The following is a 19,180-nucleotide window of genomic DNA, read 5'->3' as shown; positions in this document are numbered from 1 at the left end:
CACTTGTCAAGCACACACTTGTTCAAATACTGTAATTGGTCTGCAATAAACTAATTAATAATAATATAACGCTTAATAATAATAATAAAATGTAATTACTTTTCATGAAAAGTAATTGCATATAGGTTTTGACATATACGCAGCATTTTTCAAGCACTTCAGCTGTCACTAAACAAACTGCAGCTCGAAACCAAAGAACATGCTTTCACTTTTGACTTGCTTCACTTCAGCTCAGCAACTAGAGGTTACAAGTACTTGCAAGTACAGTTAACCTTCATAACTATAAGTAATTAAGTACAATAAAAAGACCTGAGCAGGCCAGCAAGCTGGAATTATTTTACATATTGCAACAGTATTTCAACAAATTCACCAATATTTCCAATTTGACATTATTATATTTATACTGTATATGTTTATAGGTCATATTTCCTGACTAATAAAGCACTTGAGTTTCTGTTTAATGGCAAAATCAATATATAGTATATAGTGTTATTACATAACTTTAAACTTTTTACACTTTTTGCAAATGTATAGCTTACTTTTCATATGTGTAATGTGGCTGTGATTCAGCACTGTTATATATACACGAAATGACTGAAGTGACCATACACTCTCAGAAATATAGTACGAAACTGTACCTTCCCTTGTTGCTGGGGGTGTACCTTGAAGGGTTATATTTTTGTACCTTTAATATGTATGTATATATGTATGACACCTGACCATTGCACTCATATGCGGTTCTTCCCCAAAGCTGTTGCCACAAAGCTGGAAGCACGCAGTTGTCCAGAATGTTCTGTAGTATTAAGATTTTAAGATAACTAAGCAGCCCAAACCTGTTCCAGCATGACAATTCTCCTGTGCACAAAGCAAGCTGCATGAAGACATTTTACTGGTTTATCAAGGTTGGCATTGTAAGAACTTGAATGTTTTACACAGAGACTTGACATTAACCCTACCTTTGGAATGAATTGGAATACCAATTGCACAACAGGCCTCCTCACCTGACATCAGTGCCCTGACCTCACTAATGCTCTTGTGGCTGAATGAACCCAAATCCACACAGCCATGCTTCAAAATCTAGTGGAAAGCCTCCCAGAAGAGTGGAGGAACAAAATATCAATGTTCATTGCGTTTGGAACAGGAGGTGACAGTTTGTAAAGTTAGGTGTCCACATACTTTTGGCTGGATTGTATATCAGTCGCCTTGAAATATCTGGTGCAAGGTATCTACTGTATAGTGTTCAGTTAAAATGATTTAATGTACATAAATGGACTGTAATTAGTTTTTGAGTTTATTGATGAAAGGTGTATGATAATTACTTTTGAACAGGAACTCGAATGTGATTGTTAGATTAGATAGCATGAGTGTGCACACTTTGCAAACCAGGCTATTGTACACTTTCTTCCCACATTAAAACATTGTGAAATGTTGTTGTTATATAACAGTAAAGGTCGAAAAAAAAGATCTGATGTAAATTATCTTGGTTTTATTTTTTATTATTGGCTTGTGTATAGTAGTATTCCAAGCAAAAGATGTTTTGCAGACAGCTTTTAGGACTGGATATAGGCGGACGTAAATAAAGAACATATGTAGCCATATATAACCATATAACATATAACTCATGAACATTTAACATCTATTCCAACATTCATAAGATTTTGTGCAGTACATACAAAACATTTTCATTTGAAATATTTACAATATTTAATCAATTAAACAATACGTGGCCATTCAGTATATTACATTTAAAATCACCAGCATTAGATAAATTCCAATGCATAGCATGAACATGCAAGTTGTTGTTGTTTGTTATTCTTTTGACTGCTCCCATTTGGGGTCACCACAGCGGTCTCTATATGTCTCTATACCTTGAAATTGTGGGGTTTAAGTTGAATTGGGGGCACGTGGTTGGCTTGGGGGTTAAGGTTCTGGGTAGGGATTCAAGCCCCAGCACTGCCAATCTGTCACTGTTGGGCCCTTGAGCAAGGTCCTTAACCCTCTCTGCTCCAGGGGGCGCTGTATCATGGCTGATCCTGTGCGCTGACCCCGGCTTCCTAACATGCTCGGGGATTCGAAGAAAAGAATTTCACTCTGCTGTAATGTATATGTGACCAATAAAGACTCATTATCATTATTACGATAGAAGAAGCTCTATTTCCCTACGGTATGTTCAAATCAACGTAAAGACCGATTAAACGGCATGTTTAGATAATCCTTAGAGGTTTATCTGTCTCCACGGTCCCGAACACAGGGTAGATATTCTCACGCTTACTGAAATCTGCTTGAAATGTGTAAATATGTTTACTTTTCCTTACATCATAGAAAGAAACCTGACTTTCCTCCAAATCTAGGTGCACTCCTATCTTAGAAGGCGCCACCTGATTGAGTTTGGTGACTGGTACAGTCATCGCCATGAGAGAGCCTAACTGCAGACGCAGAGTCCAGTACCCTCTGTCTGTGTTCAGGTTAATAAAGCCATTGCGTGGAGCAGATTCACTCACTACACCTATTCTCCAATCACATTTCCCCTTTACATCTACCTCCCAGTAATGCCTGCCTGTGCTGTAGCCCTCTCGAGCTTGGACACACGTCCAGCCATTATACTGATGTTTAGATTTTCCTTGGTATCCATAGTAACTCTTGCTGGAATTAAACTCTTTGTGGGTCTTTGTTCTCACAGAGCGTCCATCCTGAGACAGCTTGAGAGTGGGATTCGCAGTGTTCAGATCCAGAATCACTTTGGCTTAAAAACAAAGAAGTGATGTATTAGACACATGATGATGCAACGTTGGTAGTGCTAGTATTTTTAGAATTAAATAGACCAAGTGTTTTGAGTCTAAATCAAAAGTCATGAAGATATTCAAGTGCTTTGCATAGTTGAAGGTCTAAATGCAATACCTGATGGTCTTGTGATGTTTTGCGACTCTGAAACAAGAAGCATATCCACCATGAGCAGTAATACAATAGTTACATCGGCTGTATCAAACAGGCTTTTTAAACATGTTAAGCTCAAACTAGAACTGACCTTTCTTGGGAATCTTTAAACCACCTGGAATTGGGGGGAAAAAATGGCATTACACAAAAGGCATCTGAGGAAGCACACTGAGGTCTTCACTTAACGTCCGTGTTATTTTTGCAGTGACAAATCATTAAACTCACAGTTTAATCCAGTGACAAAAATTACAATCACTCAAAGCCTAACAGTGGCTCAATGACAGCCCGGAAGTTACCGTTAACCAGAGAACCATGGAACTGCGATTACCTGTACAGTTTCAACACTATTGTGATTTCGGCAAATAGGAGTAACAAAATGATGTTAAATAATACATAATATTTTTAATCTCACCTGTTTTTTCAGACTTCGGTTTACTATGGTGCGGCAACTGGAATGACAAAGAGGTAACATGAATACACACTGCAGGTATACACATGACCATATTAAGTAATTCGCCATAAGATCATATCCTCAATCACACATGAGTACCTGTACCTCAGACATGTTTTTCTGTGGTAGGTTTTTGATGCTGTTGTTTGTGATGGGCATCTGTATGCTCTTCTTCGGTTTATTCAAATCCTCAGGTACATAAGCTTTATCCTCTCTGAGACATGCCGGGCCCTAGATAAAGAGAAATATCCATCACCCATTTAGCATGTGATATAAACAGTACATAGTGAATAGACGTAAAATAATTTAAAGCTCATTGGACTTTCCACATTTTGCCCCAGTGAGACATCATTTTCTCTTGCATTCAGTTCTTTTTTTTTTTTTAAAGATGTCTTTGCAGGTTTAGTATAGTACAATGTTTAGTATAATAAACTTACAATGGCATCTTTTTAAAGCGATAGGGATGCAATTGAGATACTCTTATTCTCTAACTGTTGTCATGTTTTTAAGACTCTTATTAGTGTTAGCTAATTTACCCGAGACACTCCGTTCAGCTCAGCTGCCAGTCCTCTGAGGAACTCTTTGGACTTCTCCAGTGTAAAATCTGGTTGTTGTGGGTCAATTAGAGGTTTCTATCGAAGAATTGGGTGAAAATGTCAAATAGTTAAATGTAATGTTAAATTTTATTGAGCTAAATAAGCAAGCCACAAACAAACCAGATTATAGTGACACGTCAAGAGCAGCGGTTTAAACGGAACAATAATTCTGTTTTACAGATGTTATTAACATTTCTGATTGGGAAAGAATCAACTGTCAAAAATTAAGGATGAATTTATGCCTAAAACTAAATTTCTCATATTCCTTTAAACAGGACAAAGTCCTGAGGTATAAACCTCACCTAGATTAAAGATTACAGTTAACACATTCTCTGAAAGGACAAACTACATTCCAACTGAATTGAAACTGAGATACTATCAAGCAGATCGCATGATAAATGTGTATGTATGGTGTTACTGTCTATGATGTTAGTAAAAAAAACAACTATTAAAAGATTGTTTATTACCTTTCGGGACAGGCTTGGTTTCGTGAAAAACTTGGCGTGAACTTTTTCACTTTCCTCCTCTATGATTGGATTTCTCAGACTCGCATGACTGTAGTAATCCCGTATGTCGTATTTTTCTGTAGGAATTACAAAAAAAAACCCATGTTAGAAGAGGAGTCTCTAAAGCTCTCTAACGGCTGGCTGCAGTACAATTTTTAACTCCAGCCATTCTCATGTTAGTGAATGTGTCAGATAGCAGTCTTACATCTCCACAAATTATGTTTAGTATTTTAGTGGTCTATTGTTTTTAAGTTGAGTTGACCATAATATCGCCCCCAATATTTTTTTCCTGATGATAAATGCATTTTCTTGGAGTTATTGGATGATAAATAAAAGGGCATGGTTAAAAAGGTGATTGACAGGTTAGGACATGACAGTCGACCATCATGAACACACACCTGAAGCTCTTTGTCCGTTCTATAGCAAAACCATGTCATATACTGCTGTAAACTGTTCTAACAGACCCTCAGTGGGGAATTCTTTGCATTTTTTTCTGGTATATTGCTCATTTTAATGCTAATGCTAATACTCACAACATACTTTAATGCTAATACTCACATTACTTTGATTAAATGATGGATAATGTCAGCTAGCTAGCAAATGGTTTGCTCAGTCAGTCATGACTTAAAGCTCTAAATATTTTCCTGACAACAGTAAAATCAACATAGCTGTGAAAATTATAAGTCTACAGTTTAGCATTGTACATATTAACTAATAATACTGTACTCGCTACCTTCAGTTATCCGATGCACTTTTACGTTTTAAGTTGCACTTTAGGTATTGAATCGTGGACATGCACATCCATGCCCATCACTAATATAAGTGGGCGAGAGGTGAGACACTGCCCATCTGGCCATATTGAATGCGTATGCTCTGATTCCAGTTTTCACAAGATGGCGACTCACATTTCGACCTAAAAAGGCTTAAAGAATGCACAACAGGAGTGAATGGTGCCATGTTGTCCACTCATATATGGTTTCTGATGCCTCCATATGAGGAAAGAAATGCTTGACTTGAAGAATGTAAAGAATGTGCCCTAACATGTGTCATGTTCATGTTATGTCATTACAGCAAAAAAACAAACAAACCATTAGTCTCATGCATAGTGGTCACTGCTATTGCGAACATTTCAATAGAATGACTGCATAACAGCCACTCGAGTGGACACTCACTCTTCATTTGAACGCAAGTAGACCACTATACCTCTGAAGGAACTCACTAAAGTCTTAACCTAAATGTTATTTAGACAGCGACAGTTCATTAGACACACAGTTTAATCCAGTGAAACAAAACACAATTGCTCAAAAGATCAACAGCGGCTCTATGGCAGCCCTGGAAAATAAAATCAACCAGAAATCCACTGTGCTACGATTGCCCTTACAGGTTGTTCTTTCAGCAAATGTGAGAAACAAAATGATTTTAAATGCTTAATATTTTTTAATCTCACCTGCTTTTTCAGACACCTGTTCCCCAGACTGGGTTTTCTGTTGTAAACTTCTTATACTGCTGTAGTCTGTAATCTGCATGGTCCTTCTCAGTTTCTGCAACTCCTACAGTAGATAATGAAAAATATCCATGATCCATTTAGCACGTCATATAAACAATAAATATTGAATAGACTTAAAATCATTTAAAGCTCATGGGACTTTCTACATTTTGCCCCCAACTTGTACCAGTAATCATGACATCATTTTCACTTCTTTTCAGTTTATTTTGAAAGACGCCTTTGCAAGATTAGTACACTGAGACAAAAAAATTATTTTGTTTATTTATATTTTTTGCCACTACAAACTAATACTAATGAGTACTACACAAAATCTCCATCTCTCTTTAGACAAAAATTAAGCTAACACAAGTGTCAGGTCAACGCCGGAATCAACAAGAAACTCCGTTTCCCAGAACACACCGCAGCCTACAAATATGCCCACCATAGACTACACTTCCCAACACCCACTGACGGTGTCCTGTTTACATTCACCTGATTTCTAATCACACACATGCCTCCATCACATGACAACAAGCAAATGCTTCAAATCCAACCCCAACACATCTCACATCATCGATGAGCTGAGTGTATGGACTGTATATCTGTATATGGAGTGTATAACGCTCAATTGCCAGTGGTCTGGAGGCTTTATGTCCTCTGGAGGCTGTTCGTTGTGGGTCATGTTGTGATTTCTTTAAAGAATTGGAGGAAAAAAAATTATTTTGCCTAGTAAGCAAGCCACAAACCAATCAGATTATAGGGGCACATCAAAGAGCAGCAGTTTAAATGAAATAATAGTTCTTCTGTTATTACTGGAGAATTGTTAACATTTAGAAATGGCAAAGAATCAACTGTTAAGAATCAAGAATTAAGTATGGATTTTTCCCCCAAAGGTAAACTTACCTTAGATATGAAATATTTTAAAATTGACATGCTTGGTTTAATAAGCTGCTCTGAGTTACAGACTCTTTTAATTCCCCTCTCTTTGCGTGGATTTCCCAGACTGACATTACTGTGGAAAGCACTAGGGTTGTATTCTTCTGTAAGAATGGAAGAAAAACTGTTAGTTAAAAACATGGGAAACTCTTTTTACTTGATCATTATGCAAATAAGAAGAGTCATAACACTGATGATTATCATTAACTAACCACAAAGTCAACAAGGAAGAAGGACTGTGTGAGTGCACTGCTAACAGATGGCTGCTCATAAACTCTACTTTGCTTCTGAAATGTGGAAGTGACTAAGAAAGTGACAACACACTTGTTTTCTGTGGACTGAAATACATTCTAGTATTCAGTAGTGCTAAAAACACTCATCACAACCCAGTCGAACTAGAAATGATACAATCATACAAGATTATGAGGATTAACATAGATAGACATTAATAACATTAATAGACTCCACACAAATGTGTACGTATGCACAGACATATCAACACACATATCAAATGTCAAACCAGGAAGTTGTAGAACTATGTAAACATTCTCATCTCGCCTTAATGCACAAAGTTGCACAACAGTTTCTCTTCAAAATCTTTTATTATAAGTGCATTCTAACATTCAGAAAGTACACAAGTACAAGCAGTGTAAAGTACTTTAATAAGTTTCTTCAGTAGTTACTTCAGACTTTGCTTTTTAGAGGAAATTGAAAAAAAGCATCATGTTTGTTTTTATACCTGTTGCTTGGTGTTGGTCATGTTGGTCTGATGTGAAAATATCCCAGTTCTTCCAGAAGTAAAGCCTGGTCAATTTGTTGAAAAAGCCCATGGTTGTCAGCAGACTTTTCAGAGAACTAAGGAGGATCAAAACATGAACTTGTTTATCACGTCTGAAAGTAGGGAGTGGCTAAAGCTGTTCACTGCAGAACACAACGTCCTCAGACTTGGCCTTCTTTCAGTTTTGCTCTTTTGTACAGTAAACACAAGCATTTTCAAATAATGCAACCGACGGTTACAAAAAATGGAATCTGTTCTGCCAAATACATACTTCTCATGTAAAGGATTGTGTATCAGATTTGACCTATAGGCAGCATTTCTCATGCATTTTATTTATTAAATATACCTATTAAACACAACAAAATAGCATGGAACACTGATGTGAAATTGAAATGAAATTATATCTCATTAAAGAGTCACTGTTGCATAGTAAACCTATGCTACTAGCTTAAATGGAGGTTTATGTATTTACCTACTGAAAAGGTTCAAGGTGCAGATTTTATTGTCTTGGACAATGAAGAATAACTCACACATCTCCACATACCCACAATTACAGTGAGTGACGGTCGTGGTATTGCATGATGCTGAATAAAGTTGTTGCATATGAATAACAGATGGACTGTAGTGTCTGTATAAAGTACAGAATGAAGTATATGTACATGTTAAATATAGCTTATTGTTATATGTCTATGGGAGAAAACTATTTTGAAGCTGAGAAAAGAGGAGAAATCAGAGGCATTGCAGAAACATCGGCCATAACCAATACAACAATTTTGAATGTCTTGAAAAAGAAAGAAACCACTGGTTTACTGAGTAACAGACACCTAATGGGACGGCCAAAGATAACAACAACAGCTGATGACAGAAACATTGTGAGAGCTGTGGAGAAAAACCCAAAAACCACAGTCAGTGACATCACCGACAACCTCCAGAGTGCAGGGGTGAAGGTATCACAATCCAGCGTTTGAAGAAGACTTCAATATATAGCAGTAATATAGAGGCTGTACCACAAGATGCAAACCTCTCATCAGCAGTAAGAATCAGAAAAACAGATTGGAATTCACAAAGAAATACAGAGACAAGCCACAAAAGTTCTGGTACCGAGATTAACCTCGACCAAAGTGATGGAAATTCCAAAGTGTGGAGAAAGAAAGGATCTGCTCATGCTCCAAAACACAGAAGCTCATGTGTGGAACATGGTGGAGGTAGTGTCATGGCTTGGGCTTGCATGGCTGCTATTGGAACATTCTCACTAATGTTTATTGATGATGGAACTCATGATGGTAGCAGCAGAATGAACTCAGAAGATTACAGGAACATTCTGTCTGACAATTTACAGAGAAATGCATCCGAATTAATCAGGAGGAACTTCATCATGCAGCAAAACTCAACAAAGAACTTCATCATGGGGGAAAAGTGGAAGGTTTTAGACTGGCCAAGTCACCAGAACTTAACCCAGTTGAGTAGCATTTCACCTCCTGAAGAGGAGACTGAAGGGAGAAACCCCCTGAAACAAGCAACAACAACTGAAAAAAATCTCTGGTAAAACCCTGGCAAAGCATCATAAAAGATGAAACCAACAATTTGGTGAGTGAGTCAGCGAGTCACAGGCTCCATGTAGTCACTGCAAGCGAGGGATATGCAACTAAATATTAATTGATATTTACTTTAATTTACTTCAGGTCTTATCTGTTCCTATACTTTTGCTGACCTAAAAATTGTGTGGTCTAATACAAAAGGTTGTATGTTTTATGTTGTTTAACACAGATAGATGTAAAACCAGGAAATGAAACTGGAAAACTAAACTCTCGTTTCTCGTTCCTTTTTGATCTCAAACGCAAATGTCTTTGGTGTAGAGCACAAACAAATGAATTGGCCTTGCTGTTCCAATAGTTCAGAAGGGACTGTAAATGGTCTGCACTTATATAGCACTTTTTTTTTTTTTTTAACCTTAGCGGTTCCACAAAGCAGTTTAGACTGGTTCTCATTCACACACACATTCACACACCAATGGTAGCAGAGCTACTTAAGGCGCTAACTTGCCATCGGGAGCAACTTGGGGTTCAGTGTCTTTGCCCAAGGTCACTTCGGCATGTGGAGTCACGTGGGCCGGGAATCGAGCCGCCAACCCTACGATTAGTGGACGACCCGCTCTACCACCTGAACCACAGCCGCCCATAATCTGTAGTACTACAAGTGCCATTATGGAGTGTTGTTAGTGAGTGCATAAGGGTGATGGCTGTACCTGGAAAAAAAAAAACTGTTTCTAAGCCTGGCAGTGTGGACAGAAGCACCTTTATTTCCTGTCAGACAGGAGGAGACTCAAAATATGGCTTCTGGATGGGTGAAGGCTTTAATAACGGAAGTCCTTGGAAGCTCTTTTTAAAGTTATTGTTATTTTAGCAGTCTACCACAGGACATATTGTTGAGTTGAAATTAAATAAGTTCCATACTTTCTGTACTTTGTATAACTACTTACAGTTACATTGGTAGCCATTCATACCCATGCCATAAATTGAGGTGGTATGTTTTGGGTCATATGCAGTTCCTTTTCCTTCCCCATATTCTTCTCGTTCCATCATTCTGGTACAATTTGATCTTTGTCTCATCTGTCCTGTGGCCTATATTTACTTTGGTGAAGGCTTCTCTTGATTCTCGACTTTGACACAGATATGCCTACTTCTAGGAGGGATGGAGGGAATGTCCATGCTCTCACCAGCTGTTGTGAAGGACTTGAAGACTCAATGACCTTTCCATTTAAACCATGTCCTGGACCTTCTGAAATCTCTGGTCAGTTCATTGTTTTTTGTTCTTTGGTGTCAGATGTTTTCTTCTCTGTTTGCAGACTCAGTGTTCTTTGATATTAGTCCAATCACTATAGTGTTGTATGTGAAGTTATTAATGACATTGGAGAAGTGTTTTCGGATGCAGTTGTGAGTGAAAAGGGTGTATATTAAACAGCTGTGTTCATCCCTTGGGGTCTCCTGAGCTGAAGGTAAGGGGTGGTGGATGTATGTTTCCCAAGCCTGACCGGCTGGGGTTGATTGGTTAAAAAGGCCCAGACTAAGGCCCAGATTCTGAAGTTTCTGCAACACTATGGTGTTGAAGATGGAGCTGGCATCTTGCATTGAAAAGCATTTTGAATCACTTTTGATGTTCTGCGTGTACCACCACAGAAGTGAACCTTGTATTGTTGATGTACCAGCTGTACCTATACCACCTACCCTGTGCACTTATTTACAGTTGTCATGGCAGAAGCTTGAGGGGACTATGTCCATGGACATGGAGAAGTTGAAGAAGCCATTCAATATAGCTGCCATGTTGGTTAGCACAGTGTTTGAGGACTCGCGATGCCATTCAGCCCAGTTCCTTTGTAGTATCATTGGCTAGTCTAAGCCCCATGTCCTCCTGCTGGTGCTTCAGGCTTCACTGCTGGTTCTGAGTTATCCCTGGCAAACCAGACTCACCAGTTCTTGAGCGCAATCACTAGCATGAAGTCACTGTTAGGAGTGGATAGTAGGAGGCGTAGTATACTCTATACATTACTACAATACAGTGGACCGTTTATGACACTCTCAAATGACACGCTGCAATTCATATCCAACACATTTGCTATTAAAAAGTGAAAGGTGAGCAAAATCCAACTTGTTTTTTTTTCTGCTAATGCTGTACTCTGTACTCATCATCTGTTCTTCGCTTCCACATGCACAAAGGACATGCCATATTTTCAAAGCAATAAATAAAAAATGGAAGAAATTCATGTTTTATTTTTACCGAGAGATTAAAAGCTTAATTCATAGTAAAAGCAAATTAAAAAGTGCTAATGTAGCGCTGAGTATATAATTCAGCTGTTTAATTCAGGTCATATACTCTATGTTTACCATATCAACCATTAAAAAAAACAACAATAAAAAAACATCCTCTCAGCCCTGATGTTATTGTTGATTTTATTTGCCTTTCCATTTATGAATCAAAGAAGGAACATGAGGTTTTTTGTTAAGAAATGTAAGGGTATGCATTTCCACCAAGAGAATTTGTCATTGTATTCTATTTATCTCCCAGGTGAAATTATTGCTGTCATTTGCTCAGTTCTCATAATATCCATAAACGCATAATGTCTCCTTTATCTCTTGCTTATCTATTTTTAACAATGCAACATACTTGATAGCACACAAGATGCAGTTCCTGGTTTGCACGTCTTCCTTGTTCCGTGCCGCTAGCATCCTGGAACCTGTCCCTTTACAGTAATCCTTATCTCCAGTACATGTGGATTATTGATGGTGTCGGGAAAGTCGATTCTAAGATATAATTCAGGATGAATATGATTATATAAGCAGCTCTAACTCAGCAACGAATGCAGCTTACTCTCCTCACTAAACGTATAGGTAAAAAGAGTATATATTACTGAATGCTTAGTTCCATATAATTCTCATGAATCACTAAGTCAGAAAGATTCTCTATTGTGACAGTGAACTGAAAGCAATTCAATTCTTTAATGTTTGTTGTTCCTGCTGTAACATACAGCTGATGTTATGGTTCCAAGGTCCCATCGGCATTGGGGGAAATCACTCCAAGGCAGCGACATTCAAACATATCGTAAGGCACTAATGGACCTAATTCCTCTCAGAAAACGTGGATATAGTTCTTTAAAAGTGTGTCTTCATGCACTATTGGGCTTGTGGTCACTGAAAGCTGTAGCACTGGGATGATTTTGAGCTGTGATGATTGAATCTTCAGACAATAAAGTTGTTAAGCGTTGTTTAAATGGTTGTACTTTAATTTAGTTTTAGCACAGTGAAGGGTAATGTGACTGAAAGGGTTTTGTTGATGATTTTGCATTTATATTGCCGTTTTACAGGGTGTTACAGTTTGTGAAATCGACGACAATATCAGTGAAGCCCAGCAAATAACTAAAACTACTTGTGTGCATGTATAAATGTTTGATTATGGAAGGGATAATCCATGGCTATAATAACATGTGCGTTACATGATTTTAATGCTTGACGTAGAGGCAAAGAACTATTGATTAAATAGTTATTGAGCTGTAATTACTACAGATTAAAATCATGTAACGCACACCTAGCCATGGATTATCCCCCTTATACCACAGTCACTTGTATTTGTATTTGTAATATTATAAATATTTGTAGTATTTGGCGGATTTGACTGAAAGACTAAAGACTAAAAATAACGGTTAATTTTCAGTTTTCATCATATATATATATATATATATATATATATATATATATATATATATATATATATACGGGTCGATCTAGAACGCCGCCCGCTCTAAATCATACACAGAGATAAAGTAGTGCGATCAGATTACGTTTATTTGAACGCATTATAGTAAATAGTTATTAGAGATTACCTGCGTCTGTGCCGCGTCTCTACTAATAATAATGAAGCTGTGCGTTTAACTACTGTATGCTACTGTAACTGTACGTTACTATGGTTACAGTTGTTTATAGGCAGCGTATTAATTTAGAACAGTGATTAAACTGAATGGAACTACCTGTGCATTACACGGTTTGAACGCACACCTTCCAGCCAATCAGAATCGAGTATTCAGACATACCATAGTATAAATAAAGTTATATCAGCTAATATTATTTGTTATTTAATTTTTTTTTGTATTAGCATCAGTGGAAAAAAAAAATCCGACAACCCTAAATACGCCTGAATCATTACAGTATAAATGAACAGATTTCGCCTGTATCAAAAATTGGTTTCACAAACACACACACACACACACACACACACACACACACACACACACACACACACACATTTAAGCTTAATCGCACAAGAGTTCATATTTCAAACGCGTCATGGACTCCAACCTTAGATAGGTGTGTGCACTCTAACCCTAACCCTATAAGCCTCATAAATTAAGACATTATATTTAGTCATTACATTTTCTATTATTGTCTAGTATTGTGGATCTTATTTGGTTTGTTTGTTGGTCTGATATATGTGTGTATTATATTTGTGTGGTTGTTTCACTGTATTTGTCATCTCTTGTATTTTATACATTGTTACATACATTACAATTATAAACAAGCAAAAAGAAACATTACAAGGGGATTACTGAAATTGAAAGTGACGTCCGTTGAAAAACATTCTGCATTGAGAGCCACGCACACACACACACACACACACACACACACACACACACACTGGACTTCAGCATTTACTACACATAAACTGACAGGTTGGTGATTTTAATGCACAGTGACAAACAAAATGGAAACAAGAATGATTGTGCCTTTAGAAATATAAACACTTCATTTCAGTGGCTGTAGTGTTTTATAATACATAGTAATATAAATATCCAAATCATAATACATATCAATCCTCTATGTATATGGATTTTACACAGGATTTTAAGTCCTTTAAAACTTGACTTTAAGAGTTATTCAAAAAAGGAAGAAAAAAAAAAAAGAAAAAAAAAAAAACCCTTGTATTTCATTAGGTTTTATCCAACTATAGGAAATGCAGTATACTATTGTTTCCTAAATTAATCTGAGGACATCAAGTTATTTTTATTGTAGGTTGTACAAACAAAAAACAATGTAGCAAAATTTATAAAATACCCAAAATGCACAAGTCTTTTACCCCCTTGTCCTGGTGATGCTGTTATATATAGAGAGAAACAGCTTTCCATTTATAAAAATAGATTTCTTGTTTCTTAAAATACCCTTTTATTATTTGAGGATGGGCTCCACTCCTTGCATAATTCTCTGTGTAGTTGTTGTTGTAGTTGTTGTTGTTGTTGTTTTTTTTTTTTCCTCTTACAAATTGTCCAATTAAAATAATAAATACACATCATACAGAAGCTAACAGAAACCGGACGCTTGGATCAACATGTAGAGCAAACTGTCAGTGAAAACAAAAAGGGTAAACATTTCATTTAGCCAAGCCCTAATTTCAAAATGGCTCACACTGTTTCAGACTGAAAGTAAGTCAAATCAACGGCAAGTCTAGTAGCACAGTAAAAAGATCATCGACGAAACAAAGTGAAAGTACCGGTATATCTTTTGGCAACAGAAAAAAAAATAAAAAATCCCCAAAAAAAACAAACAATAATAATAATAAAAAAACAAAGGCAGTGTGATGGCACGAAGTGTACAGAGATCGGGAGATGGTGATGCTATGCGTAAACTGCAGACGTCTGTGCAGGACCCTGTTTCCGTTCGTGTGGTGTGGCTGCAAGTCTCAGTTCACTCATAGACTCCCCACTAAGTTGTTATGGCACTATTTAATTAATCTCTTACTGCGGAGCTTTACTTCCAGAGTAGCCTCAGTATGAGATCAGCTAATCCAGTGGACCAAAAGCCGGACACGGAAAGACCATGGTGCTTGATTAGAGCAAGGCGGTTCCGTATATATATATATATGTATATATATATATATATATATATGTTTGGCCAGACTTCCCTACATCCCTATGAGCAAAAGAGGTTTTGTCCCAGCCTAGCCCATCTACAGGAGTCATATAATCCTTGCTGCCTCTCCATCACCAGATGACACTGGAGATGCTGGTTTCACGGGGCAGCAACGGTAGCATGGCATTGTTGTTGGCGTGCGGCTCGTCCAGGCTGTGCTGGCGCTTGGCGGTGGGCCACTGGCCGTTAAGCAGCGTAAGCGGCAGGTTGCAGTAGGTGGGTTGTGCTGGCAGAGTGGCTCCTGCTGCCAGCGGCAGCTCGTAATCGTAGCTGCGGAAGTGCGCGTGTTTCTGCCTCGCCAGTGAGTGCGCTCGGTACGAGCTGCGCAGTGCGGCCCGAAGCTCTGGACGTGCCGGGGCTGCTGCTGTCGACGCTGCTGTGGCCACTGAGATTGCTGACACGGTGTGGAGGTGAGCGAAGGGGTTCGGCTCTCCTGCGTCTACTGCGGGGGTCCTGAGACTGGGCTGTGGCCGGCGGCACGGCATAGCGTAGCGCAGCTGCTTCCAGAAGCGTGAGGCAGGCTTGTTGCTTCGTGGGCCACTCCAGCGCACCACGGTCAGAGACTTGATAGACTGCTTTAGCTCCTCTACCTCTTGGTAGTTGATGACGCCACGTAGCTCGGCGCATTCGATCAGAATCACCTTGATCTCGCCTGACACTAGAGAGCTGCGAAGGCGTGACTCCATCTCGAATATGCTCCAGCCACGACGTAGCACGTAGCCAGGGGTCAACACAATGATCAGACGCTTGCTCATCTCCACACAACGAGCCACATCCTCAATGTATGCTACAAAACACAGAGAAAGAAACATACATTTATATATAGGTTACTGATATGGAACATTCCTGTTTGCTACTGTTTCGGCTCTTTCCAGCTCGTGTGCTTTAGTCTTCTTGTTATATAATCCCATATTTACCCCCGGTTTATGTCTGAGAAGTCCTCTGTGTGTTACCGCAGCAGTTCTAAGCAGACTTGATGCTTTTCTTCCCAACAGGTTTGACCCATCAGGAGGAGGAGAGACTACTGAAGTGCTTACTAAAGCCTATTGATCCTTAGCCTACAGCCTCAGCTTCTCCAGTCCCTGAGGTTTCACCTGCTCCAGCCTTGTTGTCAATGTTATAGTCAAAGCCACCTTTTCTTCCAGAGCAAGTCTAGTCAAGCTTGTGCCAGACCGAGTATAAAGCAAGGTCAAGATAAGCCAAAACAAGTCATAAACCTGAGAAAGTCAAAACTGTGAAATAAAAGCAGTCGTCTTACTGCGGAGACATAATTGTATTTAAGTAGTTTCTCTAGTGGAGTTCTTTGAGAGTCAGCTGTACGTCTGCTAATTCATTTTGGAGAACGAATTTAGGGATAACACCAATTTTAGAAAAAAACTGAAAGTTGGTACCACTTTTATACCGCAAGTTTATACCCAAATAATCTGCACGGTGGTAAACACGACAGCTAAAATGGTAGCGTCAGGTCAACTCTGTCAGCAAACTCAACTACCTACAGACATGGCTGCCCCGGACTACACTTCCCAGATCCCACTACCGCCGACTTCTGATCACACTCACCTGTTCCCCGTCACCCCACATTATAAAAGAGACTCGTTATTTCTGGTTTTTGACTTTCTCGTATTTTGATATTTCTCTTGTACACGCTGTTGGCTGATTGCCTGACCTAAGCCTGTTTCTTGACCTTGACTTTGCTTTGCGTTTTGGATTTGTCTGCTCGTCTTCCAAAAAATAACTCGAACGGCGTCTCAGCTCGCTCCGTCTGGCAGGTAGCTTGTATTAGTCGTGACCAAATACCAAACTGGGCGAGACCCGTGGACAAAATCAAGGCAAGTCTGCATAAATATACCAACAAAATCAAGATATTTGAAAACAGAAATCTCTCAAGAGACCAGACTATACTTTTACTACAGCTCTACTTTTCAGCTTCCAAGTCCCATGCTCCTTCACTGCCCACTGAGCTGCTCTCTTATGTCCTATAGCATCTGCTACCGTCCCTACGCTAGTAGCCTTGGCCAGTGAACCTCTGCTGTCACTTGAAAATAATCCTATGCTACATGCCATGTGGTATTCCTTCTGTCGTCCAGTCTATCAAATTAAAGCTACACATCCCTATGGCAGTCTCCGTCACTGTTTGGGGTCTGTGGTAGTATATATCAGTCTCTGACCTGTATCACTCCTAAACCCTGTTCCTAGCTCAGACTCAGGCTCTGCTATTTCCCTTCATTCAATCCCAGTTCCTGATCTCCTCTTTAGACTCTGCTGTCCGTTATTCAGTTCCAACCACTGTCTCAGATCCTGTTCCAGTCCAGTTCAGCCCTGAGCTGTCCCTGGTCTTTTCTGATTCTTTTTCACAGAACCCACAGCTCTGCTGATTGCTGTTTTGTAATATCTTGCATGCATTTTGAATCCATTCTGCTGCTTGGATCATTCAAAATACCGAGATTGTGCATGTGTGTCCCACGTAGGAATGGGCGATATGGACTTAAAACTATATCGCGATATTTTCAGGTATTTATTGTGATAACGATATCATTGACGAGATTAAATAGAGTACCGTTCACCACTGTTTTTAGCTACAAGCGATAGCTGTGATCTCGAGAGCCTCAGAAACACAAACACTGATCTAAAAGTACAAGCGGGAACCAAACCAGCTCCAGATTGTAGAGGTAGCTCGTCGTTTAGCGGTAAACTCCTCCTCAGATTCACGTCCGCCTCCCGCCGTACTCGTTTTCTCACGCTCCGCACGTGAGCTGCGAATGCGTCGCGGACCGTCGCGCACACAAACACGTCATCAACTAGGATTGATCGTTATTATCATTATGGCGGGAAGACTAATTCTTATTGTGGGGAGAATTTCTACCGGTATATCGCAAATAAACAATAAGATATCGCTCCATCCCTAGTCCCACGTCTTACAGAAATATGCATATAATGCATAAAAAAAACCCCAAAGAGTAAAAAAGACAAATGACAAATAACACTAAAGACAAAATGCACACAGTTAAGACACAGGAACGGTGCATGAGCAAAGCGCGCATGTGTGTGTGTGTGTGTGTGTGTGTGTGTGTGTGTGTGTGTTAGGTTTAAACTCTACCTCTAACAAGCTGTGTCTCATCCTGGTAATGTTCACTGCTGAGACCTAAACATAAACATTCAGCTTTTCATACATCACGAACAAACACATACACACAGTGCAATTATCGGACACAGACAGTAAACAACACACAACACACATACACACACATACAACTACACATAAAACACGAACTGATGAAGGTGACACACAATCCAAGCACATACTGTACGAAACGTTAGCCGAGTGCTTAGTCACTGTAGCTCTGAAGAAATGTAAAGAGCAAAAACAATGCCAAGAAGTCAATCATGTGATAGTTCTCGAATTAAAGAAACTTCTTCAATCTGTCAAACAGAGTAAAGTTCACAGGCTTCATGACCACCATAAAAACATTATGTTACATTACACTGAAAATGGGGTAATCTAATCTAATCTAATCTAATATAATATAATATAATATAATATAATATAATATACCCTGCCTCCAAATATAGTAAAATACTGTATTATACACACTCTCAGCATAGTATGCTAAAGCCTCTGCCAAGTGTACAGGTTTAGACAAGTGTGAAATAAAGTATTTCTTCAGCCATATTCAGTAACCGCTTCATCACGGTCAGGGTCACGGTGAATCCGCAGCTATCCGGGGAACACTAGGTGCAAGTCAGAGAGATAAAGTACCTCTATATTGGATACAGTAGCTTCCTAGGGAGGCATTCTTCATTCTCTCAGACCAGGCGTGGTCAACCTTCTCTACCAAATCAATCAGCACACAGTGACTGCCCTGTTATTCTGTGTCAGGTCTCCAAACAGCATTTTTGGAAACTTCATCATTTGAAAGCCTTTATTTGATGTTCACCATTGAGGCATGTACAGAAGTAGCTTTGGTGTGCTTTTTTTTTTTATTATTTTATTTTAGTTTTTATCTACTGCCTTTTCAGCCCCATTATGGTTCCATGCAATAGA

At 38.9% G+C, this 19,180-nt stretch overlaps 2 protein-coding genes across 6 annotated transcripts in view; both read right to left on the bottom strand.

Moving 5' to 3' along the window:
* Nucleotides 1-1,935: 1,935 nt before the first annotated feature.
* LOC128609179 (E3 ubiquitin-protein ligase TRIM39-like) lies at nt 1,936-11,938 on the bottom strand. 4 transcript variants are annotated; one of them, XM_053627638.1, is made up of 12 exons: nt 11,849-11,938; nt 7,649-7,764; nt 6,877-7,013; nt 6,543-6,665; nt 5,935-6,037; nt 4,449-4,564; nt 3,922-4,017; nt 3,491-3,616; nt 3,347-3,383; nt 3,026-3,049; nt 2,899-2,925; nt 1,936-2,743 (listed from the first exon to the last, which is right to left on the bottom strand). In XM_053627638.1, the coding sequence occupies exons 1-12, from the start codon at nt 11,908-11,910 to the stop codon at nt 2,205-2,207; spliced, it is 1,506 nt and encodes a 501-aa protein (XP_053483613.1). In that variant the 5' UTR covers nt 11,911-11,938; the 3' UTR covers nt 1,936-2,204. The 4 variants fall into 4 exon arrangements, with proteins under 4 accessions (XP_053483613.1, XP_053483612.1, XP_053483614.1 ...); XM_053627637.1 differs by lacking the exon at nt 11,849-11,938 and adding an exon at nt 8,160-8,236; XM_053627639.1 differs by lacking the exons at nt 6,543-6,665; nt 11,849-11,938 and adding an exon at nt 8,160-8,236.
* Nucleotides 11,939-12,997: 1,059 nt separating this feature from the next.
* The window catches only part of il1rapl1a (interleukin 1 receptor accessory protein-like 1a), a 124,203-nt gene continuing 118,020 nt past the window's right edge, over nt 12,998-19,180 (bottom strand). Inside the window, exons 11-12 of one of the 2 annotated variants that reach the window (XM_053627634.1) lie at nt 18,236-18,280; nt 12,998-15,925 (exon numbers count right to left, since the gene is read on the bottom strand). In XM_053627634.1, coding sequence (XP_053483609.1) covers nt 15,210-15,925; nt 18,236-18,280 — 761 coding nt within the window. In that variant the 3' untranslated portion in view covers nt 12,998-15,209. The remainder of the gene's footprint in view (nt 15,926-18,235; nt 18,281-19,180) is intronic. The other variant, XM_053627635.1, reaches the window with a different exon arrangement.

This window comes from Ictalurus furcatus, chromosome 6 (assembly GCF_023375685.1).
Source record: "Ictalurus furcatus strain D&B chromosome 6, Billie_1.0, whole genome shotgun sequence".
Taxonomy (NCBI): domain Eukaryota; kingdom Metazoa; phylum Chordata; class Actinopteri; order Siluriformes; family Ictaluridae; genus Ictalurus; species Ictalurus furcatus.
The sequence above is the reverse complement of the archived record's forward strand: the minus strand, read 5'-3'. Positions and strand labels throughout refer to the sequence as shown.

Coding starts and splice junctions, on each gene's coding strand:
- LOC128609179 (XM_053627638.1), bottom strand. CDS start 11,910: ATGCTAGCGGCACGGAACAAGGAAGACGTGCAAACCAGGAACTGCATC. Junction 4,565..5,934: donor ACAGGTGTCTGAAAAAGCAG/GTGAGATTAAAA, acceptor TAATTCCTACAG/AAAAATACGACATACGGGAT. Junction 3,617..3,921: donor AGCTGAACGGAGTGTCTCGG/GTAAATTAGCTA, acceptor CTCTTTATCTAG/GGCCCGGCATGTCTCAGAGA.